General features: G+C 45.8%; 1 protein-coding gene across 2 annotated transcripts in view; it reads right to left on the reverse strand.

The window, feature by feature from the left end:
* Nucleotides 1-17,448, reverse strand: part of HEPHL1 (hephaestin like 1) — an 86,538-nt gene that overhangs the window by 17,611 nt on the left and 51,479 nt on the right. For both annotated transcript variants that reach the window (XM_066586869.1, XM_066586877.1), the window contains 3 exons: nucleotides 6,370-6,510; nucleotides 3,568-3,674; nucleotides 3,031-3,253 (listed from right to left, as the gene is read on the reverse strand). In XM_066586869.1, coding sequence (XP_066442966.1) covers nucleotides 3,031-3,253; nucleotides 3,568-3,674; nucleotides 6,370-6,510 — 471 coding nt within the window. The remainder of the gene's footprint in view (nucleotides 1-3,030; nucleotides 3,254-3,567; nucleotides 3,675-6,369; nucleotides 6,511-17,448) is intronic.

Below are 17,448 nucleotides of genomic sequence, written 5' to 3' on the forward strand. Positions count from 1 at the left end.
GCCCGGCCGCCCTTTTGAGGTGGGGTCCGGCGTCCATCAGGGCTGTCCTCTAAGTCCCCTGTTGTATGCGTTTGCGATAGATCCCTTCCTTAGGAGGGTTGATTGTGGACCTATAGCAGGAGTTGGGATGGACCAGGCGATGCCGGAGGCTACTCTGAGGGCAGTGGCATATGCCGATGTCACGCTCTTCGTGTCCTCGAGAGAGAGAGGAGGCGGAGTTTGTGGTGTCAGAGGTGGACCGCTACTCGGAAGCTTCCGGGTCTATGGCCAACTGGGATAAGTGGAATAAGTGTGAAAGTCTCTGGTTAGGAAGGGGGGATCCTACGTTTGATCTCCCGGACACCCTTCCGGTGCCCCAAACTTCAGTAAAAGTACTTGGCATCAAATTCTGCCAGAGGGGTTACCCCCTGCAAAATTGGGTGGACAGGCTAGATGGTGCAACTCACAAGGTTAATCAGTGGAAGGGTTGGTCTTTGACCCTTCGGGAAAAAATTAGCCTGATCAAAACATACCTGCTCCCGTTATTCATCTACCTTGGCAGCGTATGCATTTTGCCAGAACCTCTCTGGACTCGGGTCTACAACCTGTTCTTCCTAATGTTGTGGGGGAACAGGTTGAACCTGATCAAGAGAGATGTTACATATCGCACGAGGAGACTAGGGGGGTTATCTATGGTCAACCCTGTGGTGTTTCTTGTAAACACCTTTTTTAAGATCAACATAGGCAACCTCTGGCAAGGGAGGGCTCCTCCGTGGGTCTACTCTTGCCGGGGATGGCTTCAGCCTTTCTTCCAGGAATGGGAGACAGGAGGGCGAGTGAAGGACCTTCGCACGCAGCACGGACATCTCCCGGCTTACGCTACCTTGGTTCTGAAGGTGATACGCCGGTGGGGTCTGGGGATGTGGGAGATCAGGACTCTGACGAGGAGGCTCCACGATGAAAGAATCCTGTTGACCCATTTCCAGAAGCCCGTGGCACTCAAGGACTGCCCAAGTCGAGACCTGGAGGGAGGGTTACGTTTACTGAATTCAACCCGGGTCCCCTTGAAGTTTTGGGACTTGACTTGGCGCTGCTTTCACGGGAGACTGTATGTAAGGGGTAACTTGAAGAGCAGGCCTCTGATTGACAGGGGTTGCCCCCGTCAGGAGTGCAGCGACGTGCTGGAAAGCATGGAGCATTTCCTGCTTCAGTGCCCCTTTAATACAGAGGTATACCAACGGGTAGGGGTCTCCATAGGCTGGCATCAGCTGGCACACCTCTCCTATGCAGAGGGGGCTTATGGAGCCTTCAGAGGTCTTGGTGGCAGGGTCCGCTGCACTTTATTTCTAGTTAGCCTAGTGGTCAGGTTCCACATCTGGAGTGCACGGTGTTTAATCTCGACGGAGCTGAAAGTCCTCCCCGTGGATACGGTCTGTAGGAACATCCTGGGTGACCTGGTGAAGGTACGTTCTGTGGAGTATGAGAGGCTGGGCACATCTAAGGCTTCTCTCCTATGGAGAGGGCTTGTATTTCGTTAGGGACATTCTTTTCTTAATCTTCTAGGGGCAGAGTAGGGAGAGAATAGGGACAGGATAGGGAGAGAGGAGGGATAGGGCAGGGACAGTTTTTTATGAAGGGTCAGACTGAGGGGCAGATTGAGGACAGTCTAGGGCAAATTAGGGAGAGAATAGGGAAACCTTTTTTTTTCAAAAATGCAAGGGATAGTACATTATGATATCTGTGCCCGGTTTATCACCTCCAATCCCGGTGGAGGGCTGTGAGTGCACCATAAAGCTTTTTGTTTTGATTTGGGCAAGATGGAGTGAAGTAGGGCTGCAGGTGAGCCGACCTTAGGCTTTCGGGTTATGTTAATATATATCGTGTATGTCATGTATATTGGTTAATGTATGTTTATATGTATATATTCACGTTCTGGGTGGTAGTTAGGTTGGGTGGGGTGTTGGGGGAGTGGTTTCACGCCTTGAGCCGTAGCTTGGCATGTCCTGAACTTTAGAACTCTGGGCACGGACTGGTGGAACAGGCATGGACCCCGAGCTGCACTGGGGACCCAAAAAATAAAAAAAAATTCTTTAGTTATTTTTGTATGCCGGATGGCTTGGTCTTTATTTTCATATTTAGTTAATTATTGGTATCTATGTTATGTTTATGTTATTGCCTAATTTTGTTTATGATGGGGTTTCAGTGCGGTACAGCTGGACCTGGAGTTTTAGTTTTATTTTCTGGATAGCTGGATGTTCTTCTTTTAGGTATATTGTGTTTTGTGTTGAGTGTGGTGCGAGTGTACGGCAGGGGGGACGGGGGAGTACAGACATGGGGTTTTCTTTTGTTTGTGGACCATGGACTCTGGGTGAAGGGCCTTATCTCTGTATACGGTTGTATTATTATTATTTACTATTGTTACAGTTTGCTTTTATTGTTAATGTTTGGTTGTGTTTTATACTTTTATAATAAAAGATCTACAGGATGTAACTCAGGATCAGTACATGATAAGAAATGTATATACACAGTGACTCCACAAGCAGAATAGTGAGTGCAGCTCTGGGGTATAATACAGGATGTAACTCAGGAGCAGTACAGGATAAGTAATGTATGTACACAGTGACTCCAGCAGCAGAACAGTGAGTACAGCTCTGCAGTATAATATAGGATGTAACTCAGGATCAGTACAGGATAAGTAATGTATGTACACAGTGACTCCACCAGCAGAATAGTGAGTGCTGCTCTGGAGTCTAATACAGGATGTATCTCAGGATCAGTACAGGATAAGTAATGTATGTACACAGTGACTCCACCAGCAGAATAGTGAGTGCTGCTCTGGAATATAATTCAGGATGTAACTCAGAAGCAGTACAGGATAAGTAATGTATGTACACAGTAACTCCACCAGCAGAATAGTCAGTGCTGCTCTGGAGTATAATACAGAATGTATCTCAGGATCAGTATAAAATGAATTACTGAACATTTTATGGAGATTCATTGAGTAATTCCGTAAAGTGTAACAAGATTATTTTAAGGTGGAGGACTACCTACCATGCATTTTATTGCTTTCTTCAAATTCCTCTGTCATATTAATAGCAGCATGGTCTTTATGAATATAATTCTTAATATTGTCATCCAAATACCATGAGAGGTTTTCATCAAATATGAAGAACAACAATGCAAATTCCCGGGCCACATCCTTCCTCAGGCCATTCCCATTTAGTACTCCTTTCCTACAAGTCAGCAGTGGGCCCACCAGACCACTGTACATGTCCTGCAGAATGGGAGACACACAACATTATTAATCAAGAAGGCAAAATAAGACCATAAGAAGAGTCCAAAACAGACGTACAGTCCCTGACACGGTCACTGTGCAGCCAAAAACGGCACCAGCCTGCAAGTTGGCGCATTCTTTGAAAGGATTAGTACTATTAGATTGTTGAATGATTGTTGATCGTTAATGGCAATGAACAATCAGGTGCACCTAGGCCGCGATGTGGGAATGTCACCGTGCCTTTAAAGGTACATAACTGTAGATGAGCAACAACAAAAGGTATGAGAAAAGAAATCAAAACTTTGTAAAGTCACCTTCATATAGTCCTGATTGGAATAGTAAGCCCATGTTAAGCAGTCTGGATCATTACTTCCTGGTCCCGATCGTACTGGAACATTCCATTGATAAGTGCTTGTACCTCCTGGGAACAAAAAACACAAAACATAAAATGAATGAAAAAAATAAACTCATTCTTTTATAATCCAGTTTTAGCAATCCTCATTAGGGATCCATATTTGTAATATTTTTTAGTCCCATTGTTCGCAAGGCTAATAGGCAGCCTCTTAAAATGCAGCATAATACAATACCATAGTATTGCATTGCACTGTATAAGCAATCAAACTACCAGAAGTTCAAGTCCCCTATAGGGACTATTAAAAGTAGCAAAAATACGTGAAATACAGGCATGTAATATTTTAGATTTTTTTAAATAATTAATACGGTAGTAAAAACGTTTTCACAGTCGTCACATCCCAAAAAATAAAAAAATGGTATTGCTACAGCCGTAAAAGGTCCAATTTATTAAAATATCCAATTATTAATCCTGTATGGTTAACTCCATCAAAAAGTATTACAAACCCTAAATCCAAACAAGTTGGGACACTGAAATCTAAATAAAAGGTTAAGAAAAAAAAAGGATGCAATGATTTGGAAATCCCATATAACCCTATTTTATTGAAAGGGGGACATTTTTCCATTTCATTTTAAAAAATTAACTCATTTAGAAATTTATGGCAGCAACACATCTCAAAAAAGTTGGGACAGGGTAATAAAAGTCTGTAAAAGTAAGTTGTGCTAAGGAAAAGCAGGGTGAATATGCTACTACATAACATGACTGTGTATAAAAAAAAGTATGTTAGAGAGGGAGGGTTTCTAAGAAGCAAAGGTTGCCAGAGGTTCACCAATCTGTGGAAGAATTTCAAAAAAATGTTCCTCAACATAAAATTGCAAAGACTTTGGATATACCACCATCTACAGTACATAATATCATCAAAAGATTCAGAGAATCTGAGGAAATTAATGTGCACAAGGGCCAGGATTGACGGCCAATATTGGATGCTGGAGATCTACGGACCCTCAGATGTAACTGCATTGATATCAGGCATGATTCTGTAATGCAGATCAGTGTGGGCTCAGGAATACTTCCAGAAATCATTGTCTGTGAACACAGTGTGCTATGCAATCCACAAATGCAAGATAAAGCCGTATCATGCAAAGAAGAGGCCATAGATCAACACAATCCCAAAATATTGGCATCTTCTTTGGGCCAAATGGAAAACTGTTCTGTGGTCAGATGAATCAAAATTTGAAATTCTTTTTGGAAACCACAGATGCCGTGTGCTGTAGACTCAAGAGGAGAGGGACCATCCAGCTTGTCATCAGTGCACAGTTAAGCCTGCATCTCGCATAGTATGGGGTTGTATTAGTGCCTACGGCATGAGCAGCTTACAGATCTTGAAAGGCACTATCAATGCTGAGCAGTATATAGAGGTTGTAGAAGAATATATGTTCCCATAAAGACAACGTCTCTTTCAGGGAAGTCCTTGCCTATTTCAGCAAGACAATACTAAACCACATACTGCATCCATCACAACAGCATGGCTTTATAGAAGAGTCCCGGGACTGAACCGGCCGCCTGCAGTCCAGATCGTCCACCAATAGAGAACATTTGGCACATTATGGAATAAAAAATCCAACAAAGAAGACCAAGGACTGTTGAGCAGCTAGAATCCTACATACCTCTCCCAAAACTCCCAGCAGTTGGTCTCTTAATTTACCAGACATTTACAGACTGTTGTAAAAAGATCAACTTCTAAAAGGAGGGTTTTTTTTGGTTTTATTTCTTTTTTTTGTTTTTTTAGGAAATGGAAACATGTCTCACTTTCCCCTTCTGATATGTGCTCCATGTTATACTGTTAATAAAATATGGTAATAAGAGATTTCCAGAACATTGCATTTTTTTTCTTTATATTTAGTCACATTTTACACAGCATCCCGACTTTTTTGAAATTGGGATGGTACTATATGAAAAATATTAAAATTTAGTATATTGTCCCACACAATAAAGACAACATGTTATTTTTACTGCATTGTGAACACCGGCTTTCATGTGGTTATGTCAAAAAAATCATTACTTTTTCAATTTTCCAGTGAAAGTAGGGATAGGGATACCGAAACTGCGGAATGTGACCTGGATGGCATGTCAATGACCTCTGGTCATGAAAGGGTTGAAGGTGGAAATCTAATGAAAGGGATCTTTTCTTAGGTACACTGTTGATATGGGATTTCAGTCTGCCTCTGATTTCCAGAATCAAAGAGCTCTATAGATTGATCGAACCTCTTTCTCAGTGCTCAGAAATTTCTATTACTGGAAATCTGACACAACATTGTAAGCAAAGAGTCAATGATTTGGATGGAACTTTGCTTAAGTTGGCCTTTTTCAATCCACTGTCTGACATCTGAAGACATTCTGATTGAAGGCTGTACAGCTCCGATGTCAAAAGACGTCCAGCAGGGTATTCTTACTGTATATTACTGGCCGCTCTGTTGTCGGGGGCCTCTCCAGCATGTCCGATACCGCAGTACTGGCTTTAGTCAGCAGATGGCGCCAATGTATAATGGCAGAAAGAGAAAGCCCCCTAGGAAACCCTGAATCCAAAATTGGATTGCAAAGGGTTAATACACTTTAGGTAATTTTCTGCCGAGCTTTGCACTTTTTCATGACCTGAAGGAATGTGACAAATGTTGACAAACAGCAGATATTTGTGGAAAGGTTGGCCTGCCATGTTGTATTTTTTCAGTCGTTGTCACGTATTGTAGTTGAAATGTCATCTCACCTGGAAGGGTATCTTGAATCACATTTCCACCATTAAGATTCGCCACTTGAACACCATGTGCATAGATGGAGTAGGGTCGCGATGCTTTGTTTTTAAATACAATTAGTATACTGTCCCCAACTTCTCCTCTTATGAATGGGCCTACAATAACAATACAGTGTTAATAAAGGGAATGTATCATCAGAAAATGATATAATTAAAGACTGTTTTTTATTATAAACATGATCAATTTTTGTGTGACCCTCTATAAAAATAAAATCTCAGAATATTCCAGTTTTTAGAGTGACCACATTGCCACACATAATAGGCTAAGATTGCTCGTTTTCCGCAATTCATTTGTTAGCTTTGCTGTGTAGAGTGGAGTATTCTTAGCAGAGTCATCTCAATATCATTAGAGGATGAGAGCTTTAACAACAGCTCTGTTGTACTGATGGAGGCCTAAATAAGGCAGAGAAGTAACACTGTACAAAAATACAGCTCTGTATGCTGCTCCTGTGTTACTCTGGGGGTCTCCAAAGGAGGAGGTATATTCCATCACTTCCTGTAGACTATTAACATTCATTTCAGTTGTCATAAACCACACATATGAGCTCTACTGAATATACCAGCGATACAGGTAGGAAGTGCGGGTCCAATATGGTCAGCCCCAGGGAAATTTGTAAAAAGATAATAAACCCAATGGGGCATATTTAGTATACTATCTACAATTTCTGGCATACAAAATTGCAGCTTTTTGGCGTTTACATCAGGCCCCACAGTTTTTTCAAAAAGTGGGTGGGGCCTAGCATCAGGGGTCGTAGCTTGTGCCTTTTATGTCGCACTGATACTGGCACATACAGTATTTTAGTTAGACCAGTGTATGATATGCCAGTCTAAGTACACATGCCCAAGTATATCTCTTTTATACATAAAAACCTAATTAATATAACTAAAATTAAATACTCTTCATGAAACCTTCCCTTTAACACAGGAGAACACATCAATATATTAGATAAACCTATGGATATAGATGTAGAACAGAAAACCTTGCTAAAAGCATTTGCCATTAATCCATTCTCCCATTTAGCTCTATAGATGTGAAGGCATTAATTTTTCCACCTCTAACGTTATTGGGACATTGGGTTTTCCATCTTTTGCTTTTCACATTGAACTCAGTGGGACGATGGATAGAAACAGTCCATTGATGTCTTTGACAGAGAAGACAGATCAGACGATGGATGTCATTAGCAGTGAACAGGAAGAGCCTGCATGTTAATGATATCCATCACTATGCTATTTGGAGACAGATAAAAATGAATCGTACTGGAATCAATGAGATGTGTTTCTGTGTCCATTTGCAAACATCGTTTTGACATAAAATCCAACGTTAATTGATTTTTGGGGGCATTCCTAGTTGGAGATTACAAATAGAGATGAGCGAACGCGTTCGTCCGAGCTTGATATTCGTGCGAATATTAGGGTGTTCGGGATGTTCGTTATTCGTAACGAACACCATGCGGTGTTCTGGTTACTTTCACTTCCTTCCCTGAGACGTTAGCGCGCTTTTCTGGCCAATTGAAAGACAGGGAAGGCATTACAACTTCCCCCTGTGACGTTCAAGCCCTATACCACCCCCCTGCTGTGAGTGGCTGGGAAGATCAGGTGTTCGCCTAATATAAAAGTCGGCCCCTCCCGCGGCTCGCCTCAGATGCCTGGTGAGTTAGATGAGGGACAGTGCTGTTTGTACCGGAGCTGCTGTAGGGAAAGAATTGGTAGTTAGTGTAGGCTTCAAGACCCCCCAAAGGTCCTTATTAGGGCCACTGATAGCTGTGTGTTGGCTGCTGTTAGCAGTGGCATTTTTTTTTCTTCTCAAAATCGGCTCTGCAGAGCGTTGCACCTGGCATTAGGGACAGAAGTGCTGCATAGGCAGGGAGAGTGTTAGGAGTGAGTGTAGCCTTCAAGAACCTCAACGGTCCTTTCTAGGGCCATATTTATCCGTGTGCAGTTCTGTTCAGGCTGCTGTTAGCTGTGCTGCATTTTTTTTGGGCTTCTCAAAATCGCCTCTGCAGAGCATTCCACCCTCCATTGATACTGCAGGGAAAGAATTGTATAGGCAGGGCCACAACACAGTTATTATTCATTGAATATACGCAGTGCTGCCTTTTGCTTGTAAAACAAGTGAAAATAATTCTATTTGTCCTGCCTCTGTCCGTCCTAACGCCTGTGGACACGTGTGAGCTGCGTGAAAAACATTGCTAAATCATACGCACCCAGCTACGCTTTACTGCTGGCTTCGCCATTTGCTTTCCTTAATTGGGAAAAAAAATACCTGCTCTGCCAGAGTTATAATAACTCTGCTACCCTCACGTTCTGTGACACATAAGCAGGGACACAGCACAGTTATTAAACTTCTCATGTTCATTGAATATACGCAGTGCTGCCTTTTGGTGGGAAAAAACTGAAAACAAATCTATTTGTCCAGCCTCTGTCCGTCCTTACGGGCGGTGGACACGTGTGAGCTGCGTGAAAAACATTGCTAAATCATACGCACCCAGCTACGCTTTACTGCTGGCTTCGCCATTTGCTTTCCTTAATTGGGAAAAAAAATACCTGCTCTGCCAGAGTTATAATAACTCTGCTACCCTCACGTTCTGTGACACATAAGCAGGGACACAGCACAGTTATTAAACTTCTCATGTTCATTGAATATACGCGGTGCTGCCTTTTGGTGGGAAAAAACTGAAAACAAATCTATTTGTCCAGCCTCTGTCCGTCCTAACGCCTGTGGACACGTGTGAGCTGCGTGAAAAACATTGCTAAATCATACGCACCCAGCTACGCTTTACTGCTGGCTTCGCCATTTGCTTTCCTTAATTGGGAAAAAAAATACCTGCTCTGCCAGAGTTATAATAACTCTGCTACCCTCACGTTCTGTGACACATAAGCAGGGACACAGCACAGTTATTAAACTTCTCATGTTCATTGAATATACGCAGTGCTGCCTTTTGGTGGGAAAAAACTGAAAACAAATCTATTTGTCCAGCCTCTGTCCGTCCTAACGCCTGTGGACACGTGTGAGCTGCGTGAAATACATTGCTAAATCATACGCACCCAGCTACGCTTTACTGCTGGCTTCGCCATTTGCTTTCCTTAATTGGGAAAAAAAATACCTGCTCTGCCAGAGTTATAATAACTCTGCTACCCTCACGTTCTGTGACACATTAGCAGGGACACAGCACAGTTATTTTTTTAAATTCGTTTTTTTTATTAACATGTGCATTGCAAAATACAGATTACAGAAAAATAATAAGAGCATTGTTAGATACATGGTATAGATATGTAATTCGCTATTAGTACATCAATGCTACTTTATTACTGTATTTCTCAAATTGTATGGATCATTTCAACAGTAAACTTTTAACTTTTTAAACAACTTTGCTCTGTTTTGTTCTTGTTTCGATAAAGGTAGAGTGCAGGACTGTAGGCGCTTCTTATTGAGTGAGAGGAGTGTAAGAAGGGGGAAAGGAAAAGAAGGAGGAGAGGGGGGGGTAGGGAGGGTTTGTGGTTGGTTAGGGGGTGGTGGGGAATGGTTTGTGTAGTGGGGGTTCAGGGTTTACTCCGTTGACAGGGTGGAGTGGGCGTCTAGCCAGTTCCCCCATATTTTGTGAAATTTGGCTGGGCAACCTCGGTTTTGGTAGATTATTTTTTCGTAGGAAATGACGGTGTTCACCAGCTGGATCCAGTGTGGGATCGAAGGGGCCTCTATGGCCATCCATCTCATGGCTATTGCTTTTCGTGCCAGGAATAATGCTTTTTCAAGAAAGCTACGAATGTAGTGCGGCCACATCTCCTCTTCCAACAGGCCGAACAATGCTACTTTGGGGTCTAGGTCGACAGCTAATGGAGACGGTAATAGTGAATTTATAAAGTCGGTTATTTTTGACCAGTAGTCGTTGACTAGTGGGCATTCCCAAATTAAGTGCCAGAAGTTCGCCTCAGGTTGGCGGCATCTGTGACAGGAGCTTGAGGATGTATTGCCCATTTGGTGTAGACGACTGGGGGTGAGATAGGCTTGGTGGATTATATATAGCTGAATTAATTTATTGTTTATAGCTGGGGAAACTGACAGGTGGGATTCAGAGATGTCCTGCCATTCCTCAGATGTAAGAGATGGGATGGCTTGTTTCCATTTGTCGTACGCTGGAGGCGGGTTGGGGTCTATTTTAGCCGAGAGAAGGTGCGTGTATAGGGCAGAGATTAGTCCCTTAGGTCCTTGGGACTTGAGAATACCGATTGTGGGGAATTTGGATATGCGGGTTGAAGTGGGCGGGAATTGGGAGTTTAGTGCGTGTCTTAGCTGGAAATACCTGAATAGCTGAAGCTGCGGAGATTGTAGCCTGTCGCGTAATTGTGTGAATGTAGGAAGTATTTCTTCCGTATATATGTCACCCAGTGTGTGTATTCCCTGAGTCGTCCAATATTGTGGGTCTGGGACTGAGTGTAATGCGGTAAGGCCCGGGTTATCCCAAAGAGGGAGCTCAGGTATTGTGTTTTTATATTGCTGTAGCGTCTTTACTTCCCTCCATACGCCAAGAGCTAATTTATGGAGCGGGACTGTGTCAGCGGGGTTGGTGCACTCTGGAAATTCCAAATAATTCAGAAGATTATTGCCTTTTACTTGTTTTGCAAGCTGTTTATCTGCTATAGGCAGTTCCCCGTCCAGCACCCAAGCCCGTATGTTTCTCAGTTGTCCTGCCAGATAGTAGAGTCGAAGGTCCGGGAGGGCCATTCCTGCTTGTTTTTTGGGCCTTTGTAAAGTGGTCAGACCTAGCTTGGAGCGGGAGGAGTTCCATATAAATGTAATAATAAGAGAATTTAAGGATTGGAAATAGCGCTTGGGGACTCGTACCGGCATGTGTTGTAGTGTGTATAAACATTTGGGCTGGATAGTCATTTTAATGAGATTTATGCGTCCGGCTACAGAGAGCGGTAGCTTGGCCCATCTCTTCAGTTTGTGTTTGACATTGTCTAGAAGTGGGGTTATGTTTTCTGCTATGGCGTTGTTATGGTCGTGTGGCATGAATATCCCTAGGTATTTAAATGATGAGACCGGTTTTAGTCCGTACCTGGTGACACAGGGGTCATTTTTTGGGTTGAGGTCGGTGTAGAGGAGTGTTGATTTGGACCAATTGACATATAATCCCGAAAAGTAGGAGAATCTGTCTATGTGAACCATAGCTTGGGAGAAGGAGTGTATTGGGTCCGATAGGAAGAGTATTGTGTCATCCGCATACATTCCCACTTTACTTTCGAGGTCTGCCCATTTAATGCCCTTCACTTCCGGGGTGTTTCTCAGGCGGATCGCTAGAGCTTCAATAGCTATGGCGAACAGGGCCGGGGACAGAGGACATCCCTGTCGGGTGCCTCTTGCCAGTTGAAATTCAGTCGACGGGATGCCATTTACGATTACATTCGCACTCGGGGATTTATATATAATTTTAATCCATTGTTGAAATACAGGTCCAAATCCAAACCGGACCAGACAGGCCTCCAAAAAGACCCACTCCAGCGAGTCAAAAGCCTTTGCCATGTCTAATGAGACCAGAGCCCAGGGCATATTGTATTGCTTTCCCAGCTGGATAGCCGTTTGGACTCTGCGGATATTTATCGTCGTGGACTTCCCTGGCATGAATCCCGTCTGGTCCGGATGGATAATGGAGAGGATTACCCGATTCAGCCTGGTAGCCAGGATTTTAGTTAAGATCTTATAGTCTGTGTTTACCAATGAGATTGGGCGATAGGAACTACAGTCTATAGGGTCCTTCCCGGGTTTCAGTATCACCACTATGGAGGCTTTATAGAATGAGGGCGGGAGTGACTTGTCTGTTTGGGCCTGGTTTAGCGTTTCCAATAATAGCGGGGCTAATTGTTCGCTATATTTGCGGTACGTCTCTATCGGGAGGCCGTCAGGGCCGGGTGACTTGTTGAGGGCCATGTCCTGAATTGTCTGTTGAATCTCTTCTAATGTGATTGGGGCCTCCAGGAGTTCAACCTGTTCCGTGGAGAGGGTTGGGAAGTTTAAGTCCTCTAGGTAACTTAGAATGTCTGTCAGGGTGTTCTGGGAGGAGGAGCTATATAGGTTAGTATAGAATTCCCTGAAACAATTTGTAATGGATAGGGCATCGGTCAGCTCCGCTCCGTGTTGGTTCCTAATTTTAAGGACCGTGTTAGTGTTGTTTTCGCGTCTGATGAGATTAGCAAGTAAGTGGCTGGATTGGTTTCCCAATTCAAAATAGTGTTGTTTGGTAAAAAATAATTTACGCTTGGTTTTGACATGTATCTGGTGTTTGTGGAGGCGGAGCAGTCCAAGCCAGGCCATTTGGTTGGCGTCTGTGGGATTAGCTATATATGTTTTTTCGGCCTCCATTGTCTGATCTTCCAGCTCTTTGTCGGTTTGGGATGTCGACTTTTTAATATGTGAAATAGCTGACTTAAGAAACCCTCTAATGTAAGCTTTGAGAGTGTCCCACTTCAGGGCAGGGTGAGTATTGTCGTTGTGGGCATCTAGAAATAGGGATATATGAAAGGGTGTTTGATCATCTGATCCAATCAGCTTCAGCCAGAATGGGTGGAGTCTCCAGGTAGGGACTATGTTTTGTTGGGGAAATTTCAATGTTAGTAATATAGGGCTGTGGTCGGAGATGCCTCTCGGGCAGTGAGTAATGTTAGAGAGGGATAATGCCAGTTCTGCGGAGCTAAACACATAATCTATCCTCGCCAGCGCGTTATAACCCGGGGAATGACAAGTAAACTCCCGTGTATCGTTGTGTTGGTGCCGCCAAAGGTCGATCCAGCCGACACTTTCGGTTAACTGCTTCAGGGAGGAGCTTGGAGTTGGGGCTATGTTGGGAGGTGTGTGAAATCTGTCTATGTTAGGGTCCATTACCTTATTGAAGTCGCCCATACATATTACTCCTGCCAGCGGGTATTGATGCGCGTATGTTATAGCGGTTTGGAGAAGATGGAGGTTGCTGTGTGGGGGGTTGTAAATAGACAGGATCACATAGGGTTTGGAATCTATTTCGCCATATATAAATATGAATCTCCCCTCGGGATCTCTGCGGACATTAATAGGGTTCCAGCGTAGCGACCTATGTACTAGGACGGAGACGCCTCTGGAAAAGGAGGTGTGAAAGGAGTGGGCTATCCACTGTACCCATGGTTTCGCCAGGGTGTCAGCCCTTTCTTTAGTGAGATGGGTCTCTTGTAGGCTTACAATATGTGGATTGATTTGCTTGATGTATGAAAAGACTGCCCTTCGTTTAAGTGCAGTTCCCAGGCCCCGAACGTTCCAACTAAGGCATTTTAGGGACATATCTAATTACGTGGGCAGGTTCTATAAGTGTTACATCTATACCCATAGGATGGGGAGGGGGAAAGGTTGTTGGCATGTATGGGGGAAAGAGTTGTGTTAGCGCAGACCTGCAAAAAATATTAATACAGAGCAGTGAACAACAGTTTAAACTTTTAACTTTTGGCATCCCGCTTAAATTTCAGCGTGGATGTCAAAACCAATATATGAAAAATTTACAAAACAGTTTAGCTACAATCTATTTAGAAGTAGCAGATGTTATATTGTTGGGGGGGGGGGAAAGAAAGAAGTATCCCGGTGGCCTATAGAGGTTGGTATCTATTCGCTAGGTCCCAAAGGCGGTTTGGAGATGCCTTGGTCCTGCATTTCACCATCTATAAGTCAGAGGGTTATCAGCCGCTTGGATTGTGATTAGGCTCAAGTCTTACTATAAATGCGGCAGGATCAGTTATCCTTCAGTGGCTCTGGGTGCATATCCAGCCATTCCTTAGCTTCAGTGGGGGATTGGAGGAAGATCACTTTCCCTTGGGCTACGATGCGTAAGCGGGCTGGATACGCCATTGAGTATGGGATGTTTCTTCCCTTGAGTATTCTTTTGGCTTCTATGAAGGTGGCTCTTTGTTTTTGTAGTTCAGCGGAGAAGTCCGGGAATATAGAAATTGTTGTATTGTTGTATCTTAATGGACCTTTTAGCCTAGCCTGGCGCAATGCGGTGTCTCTATCTCTGCAGTTTAAAATCCTTGCTAGGAATGGACGCGGGGGAGCTCCCGGTTGTGGCGGTTTTGTTGGGACCCGGTGGGCTCTTTCCACTGTGAAATGAGCGGAGAAAGTGTCGTCGCCCAATAGGGTTTTTAGCAAATTTTCAGTGAATGTTTCTGGGTGGGATCCTTCTGATCTTTCGGGTAGGCCTATTATGCGGAGATTATTGCGGCGTGACCGGTTTTCCAAGTCGTCCATTTTGGACTGGCAAAATTCTGTAGCTCGTGTGGTTTTTTTGACGGCCGCGGAGAGCGGGCGTAGGGAGTCTTCTGCATTGGATATGCGGTCTTCCATCTCCTGCATTCTGCCTCGCATGTTCTGTAGGTCTTGCCGTAGCAGGGAGACATCAGATTTTATTTCTTCTATTTTATTGGCAAGCGAGGACTTGCAGGTGTTGATTGCGTCTAGGAGTTGTCGCATGGTCGGTTCTGAGGGGTGTCCCGTTTCGCCCTCGGGTTCTCTCATCTGAGCGGGTCGTGTCGCTCTGGGGGTATGCTCGGGGGTCTCAGTACGGACATACTCTTTCAACTTATCGGTTGCCGACCCGCTTTTAGCCCGAGTGCTCATAATGAAGGATATTGAGTCGACTGTGAGGAAATGAGGGTCTTTATCTTTTCCTGATTTGTACGATTCTAGTAGCACTTGGAGGGTAAGGGACTTTGTCTCCTCTCCGTCAGCTGCAGTGTGACATAAGCGGTGCCGGGGACTTTGGTGTGTGAGGTAGACTAGTTGACTGTTTTAGCAAGATAATGATGCTTTTTCTTATGGAGTTTAGATGTTTTTGGCTGCAAGGTCCATATGGGTATACGGTTGCAATTGCTGTTAGAAAATATGGATCTTTGTCCTCTCCTGACTGATGTAGTGTAATATAAGAGATATCAAGACTGCTGTTGGTAGTAAAGGCCGGGTGGCGGTTTTAGCGGTTTAATACGGTTTTTAGAGTCTTAGATGTTGTTAACTATAGAGCCTTTGCGGATTAGATAGTTGCAATGTCTGTTAGAGAGTAGTGGTCCCGCAGTTTGGGCTGCAATTGTACAGGATTTATCCGGTTTGGGGTCGTTAGAGAGGCAGGGGACAGCGCTGATCCCGCGTGGCAACACCGCTCATCAAAGATGGCACTGTTCCGTCCAGGTGCCTCTGGCGCACAATTTGAGCCACCGTATGGGAGCTAAGGTGTTAAAGCAGGCCTCTCCTCCTCTCCAGGGCGCCAATATATATGTGGCAGTGTGCGCAACTAAGGTTAAGGCGGATTGTAACGTCCTGAGTTATTTACCCGGTTTATCGTTCCGGGGGGGGGCCACGATAATGGGTGGGTATGTTGTCCCCCAGCCCCCACGGCTACTCACGTTTCTGCCGCCGGCTCCGCTGGGCCGGGTCCAAAGGAGTGGGTCCTCAAGTGTTTTGAAGTCTTTGGAGGTGCCGAGCGCCGCGGTCCGGCCGTCAATCAGCGCTCCCCAAGGTGTTTAATGTCGCTGGCAAGTGGTGACACGGTGTTTTGGGGCAGCAGGACGGCCGGCTGAGCCGCGGCCCCCCACGCAGTTGTTATGGTGGATAGCGAGGTCCGGAGGTCGGTTACACTCCCCGTTCAGGGGGGGGGGGCGATCTCCCGTCGGCCGCAGAGGGTCCCCACGCAGTCCGGAGATGGGCGGCCGCAAAGCCCGTGGCTCCGGTCAGGATCCGGCAACAGGAGCCTCTTACGTTAGGGCAAGAGGGCGGGCCCCGCGGCCGCAGGGAGAGCGGGCACGGCTCGGTTTGTCACCAGGCGCGGGGCGCCGACAGCAGGCGGCAGAGGACTGGAAGCGGCGGGGCGGCCGGCGCGCCGCGGCCACCGCTCGAACTGTAATGCGGCGGCTCGGCTCCCGATGTGAGGAGGTGGGTCGCGCGGCCCCGCGGGTCAAGGTCCGGAGCAGCGGCTTTCACCCCGCCAGGATCGCGGGCAGTCGGCGGCAGCAGAGGAGGAAGGGAGAGAGGTCCGGAGCCTATGCACAGCACAGTTATTAAACTTCGATTATTCATTCACTAAAGGCAGTGGGGCCGTTCGTTTTCCAAAAAGTGCAAAAATTATATTTGGCCTGCAGTCTTGCGCCAATTTATTTCCTGCCTGTGAAATCAAATCACTGGTAATACAGCATGCTGAGGGGTAGGGGTAGGCCTAGAGGACGTGGACGCGGCCGAGGACGCGGAGGGCCAAGTCAGGGTGTGGGCACAGGCCGAGCTCCTGATCCCGGTGTGTCGCAGCCGACTGCTGCGCGATTAGGAGAGAGGCACGTTTCTGGCGTCCCCACATTCATCGCCCAATTAATGGGTCCACGCGGGAGACGGTTATTAGAAAATGAGCAGTGTGAGCAGGTCCTGTCCTGGATGGCAGAAAGTGCTTCGAGCAACCTATCGTCAACACGCAGTTCTGCGCCGTCCACTGCTGCAAATCCGAATCCTCTGTCTGCTGCTCCTTCTTCCTCCCAGCCTCCTCACTCCACTACAATGACACCTGCTCAGGAGCGGGAACACTCCCAGGAACTGTTCTCGGGCCCCTGCTCAGATTGGGCAGCAGCGGTTCCTCTCCCACCAGAGGAGTTTATAGTCACTGATGCCCAACCATTCGAAAGTTCCCGGGGTCCGGGGGATGAGGCTGGGGACTTCCGCCAACTGTCTCAACAACTTTCTGTGGGTGAGGAGGACGATGACGATCAGACACAGTTGTCTTGCAGTGAGGTAGTAGTAAGGGCAGTAAGTCCGAGGGAGCAGCGCACAGAGGATTCGGAGGAAGAGCAGCAGGACGATGAGGTGACTGACCCCACCTGGTGTGCAACGCTTACTCAGGAGGACAGGTCTTCAGAGGGGGAGTCAAGGGCATCAGCAGGGCAGGTTGCAAGAGGCAGTGCGGTGGCCAGGGCCAGGGGTAGAGGCAGGGCCAGACCGAATAATCCACCAAGTGTTTCCCAAAGCGCCCCCTCGCGCCATGCCACCCT

This window comes from Eleutherodactylus coqui, chromosome 1 (assembly GCF_035609145.1).
Source record: "Eleutherodactylus coqui strain aEleCoq1 chromosome 1, aEleCoq1.hap1, whole genome shotgun sequence".
NCBI classification, from domain to species: domain Eukaryota; kingdom Metazoa; phylum Chordata; class Amphibia; order Anura; family Eleutherodactylidae; genus Eleutherodactylus; species Eleutherodactylus coqui.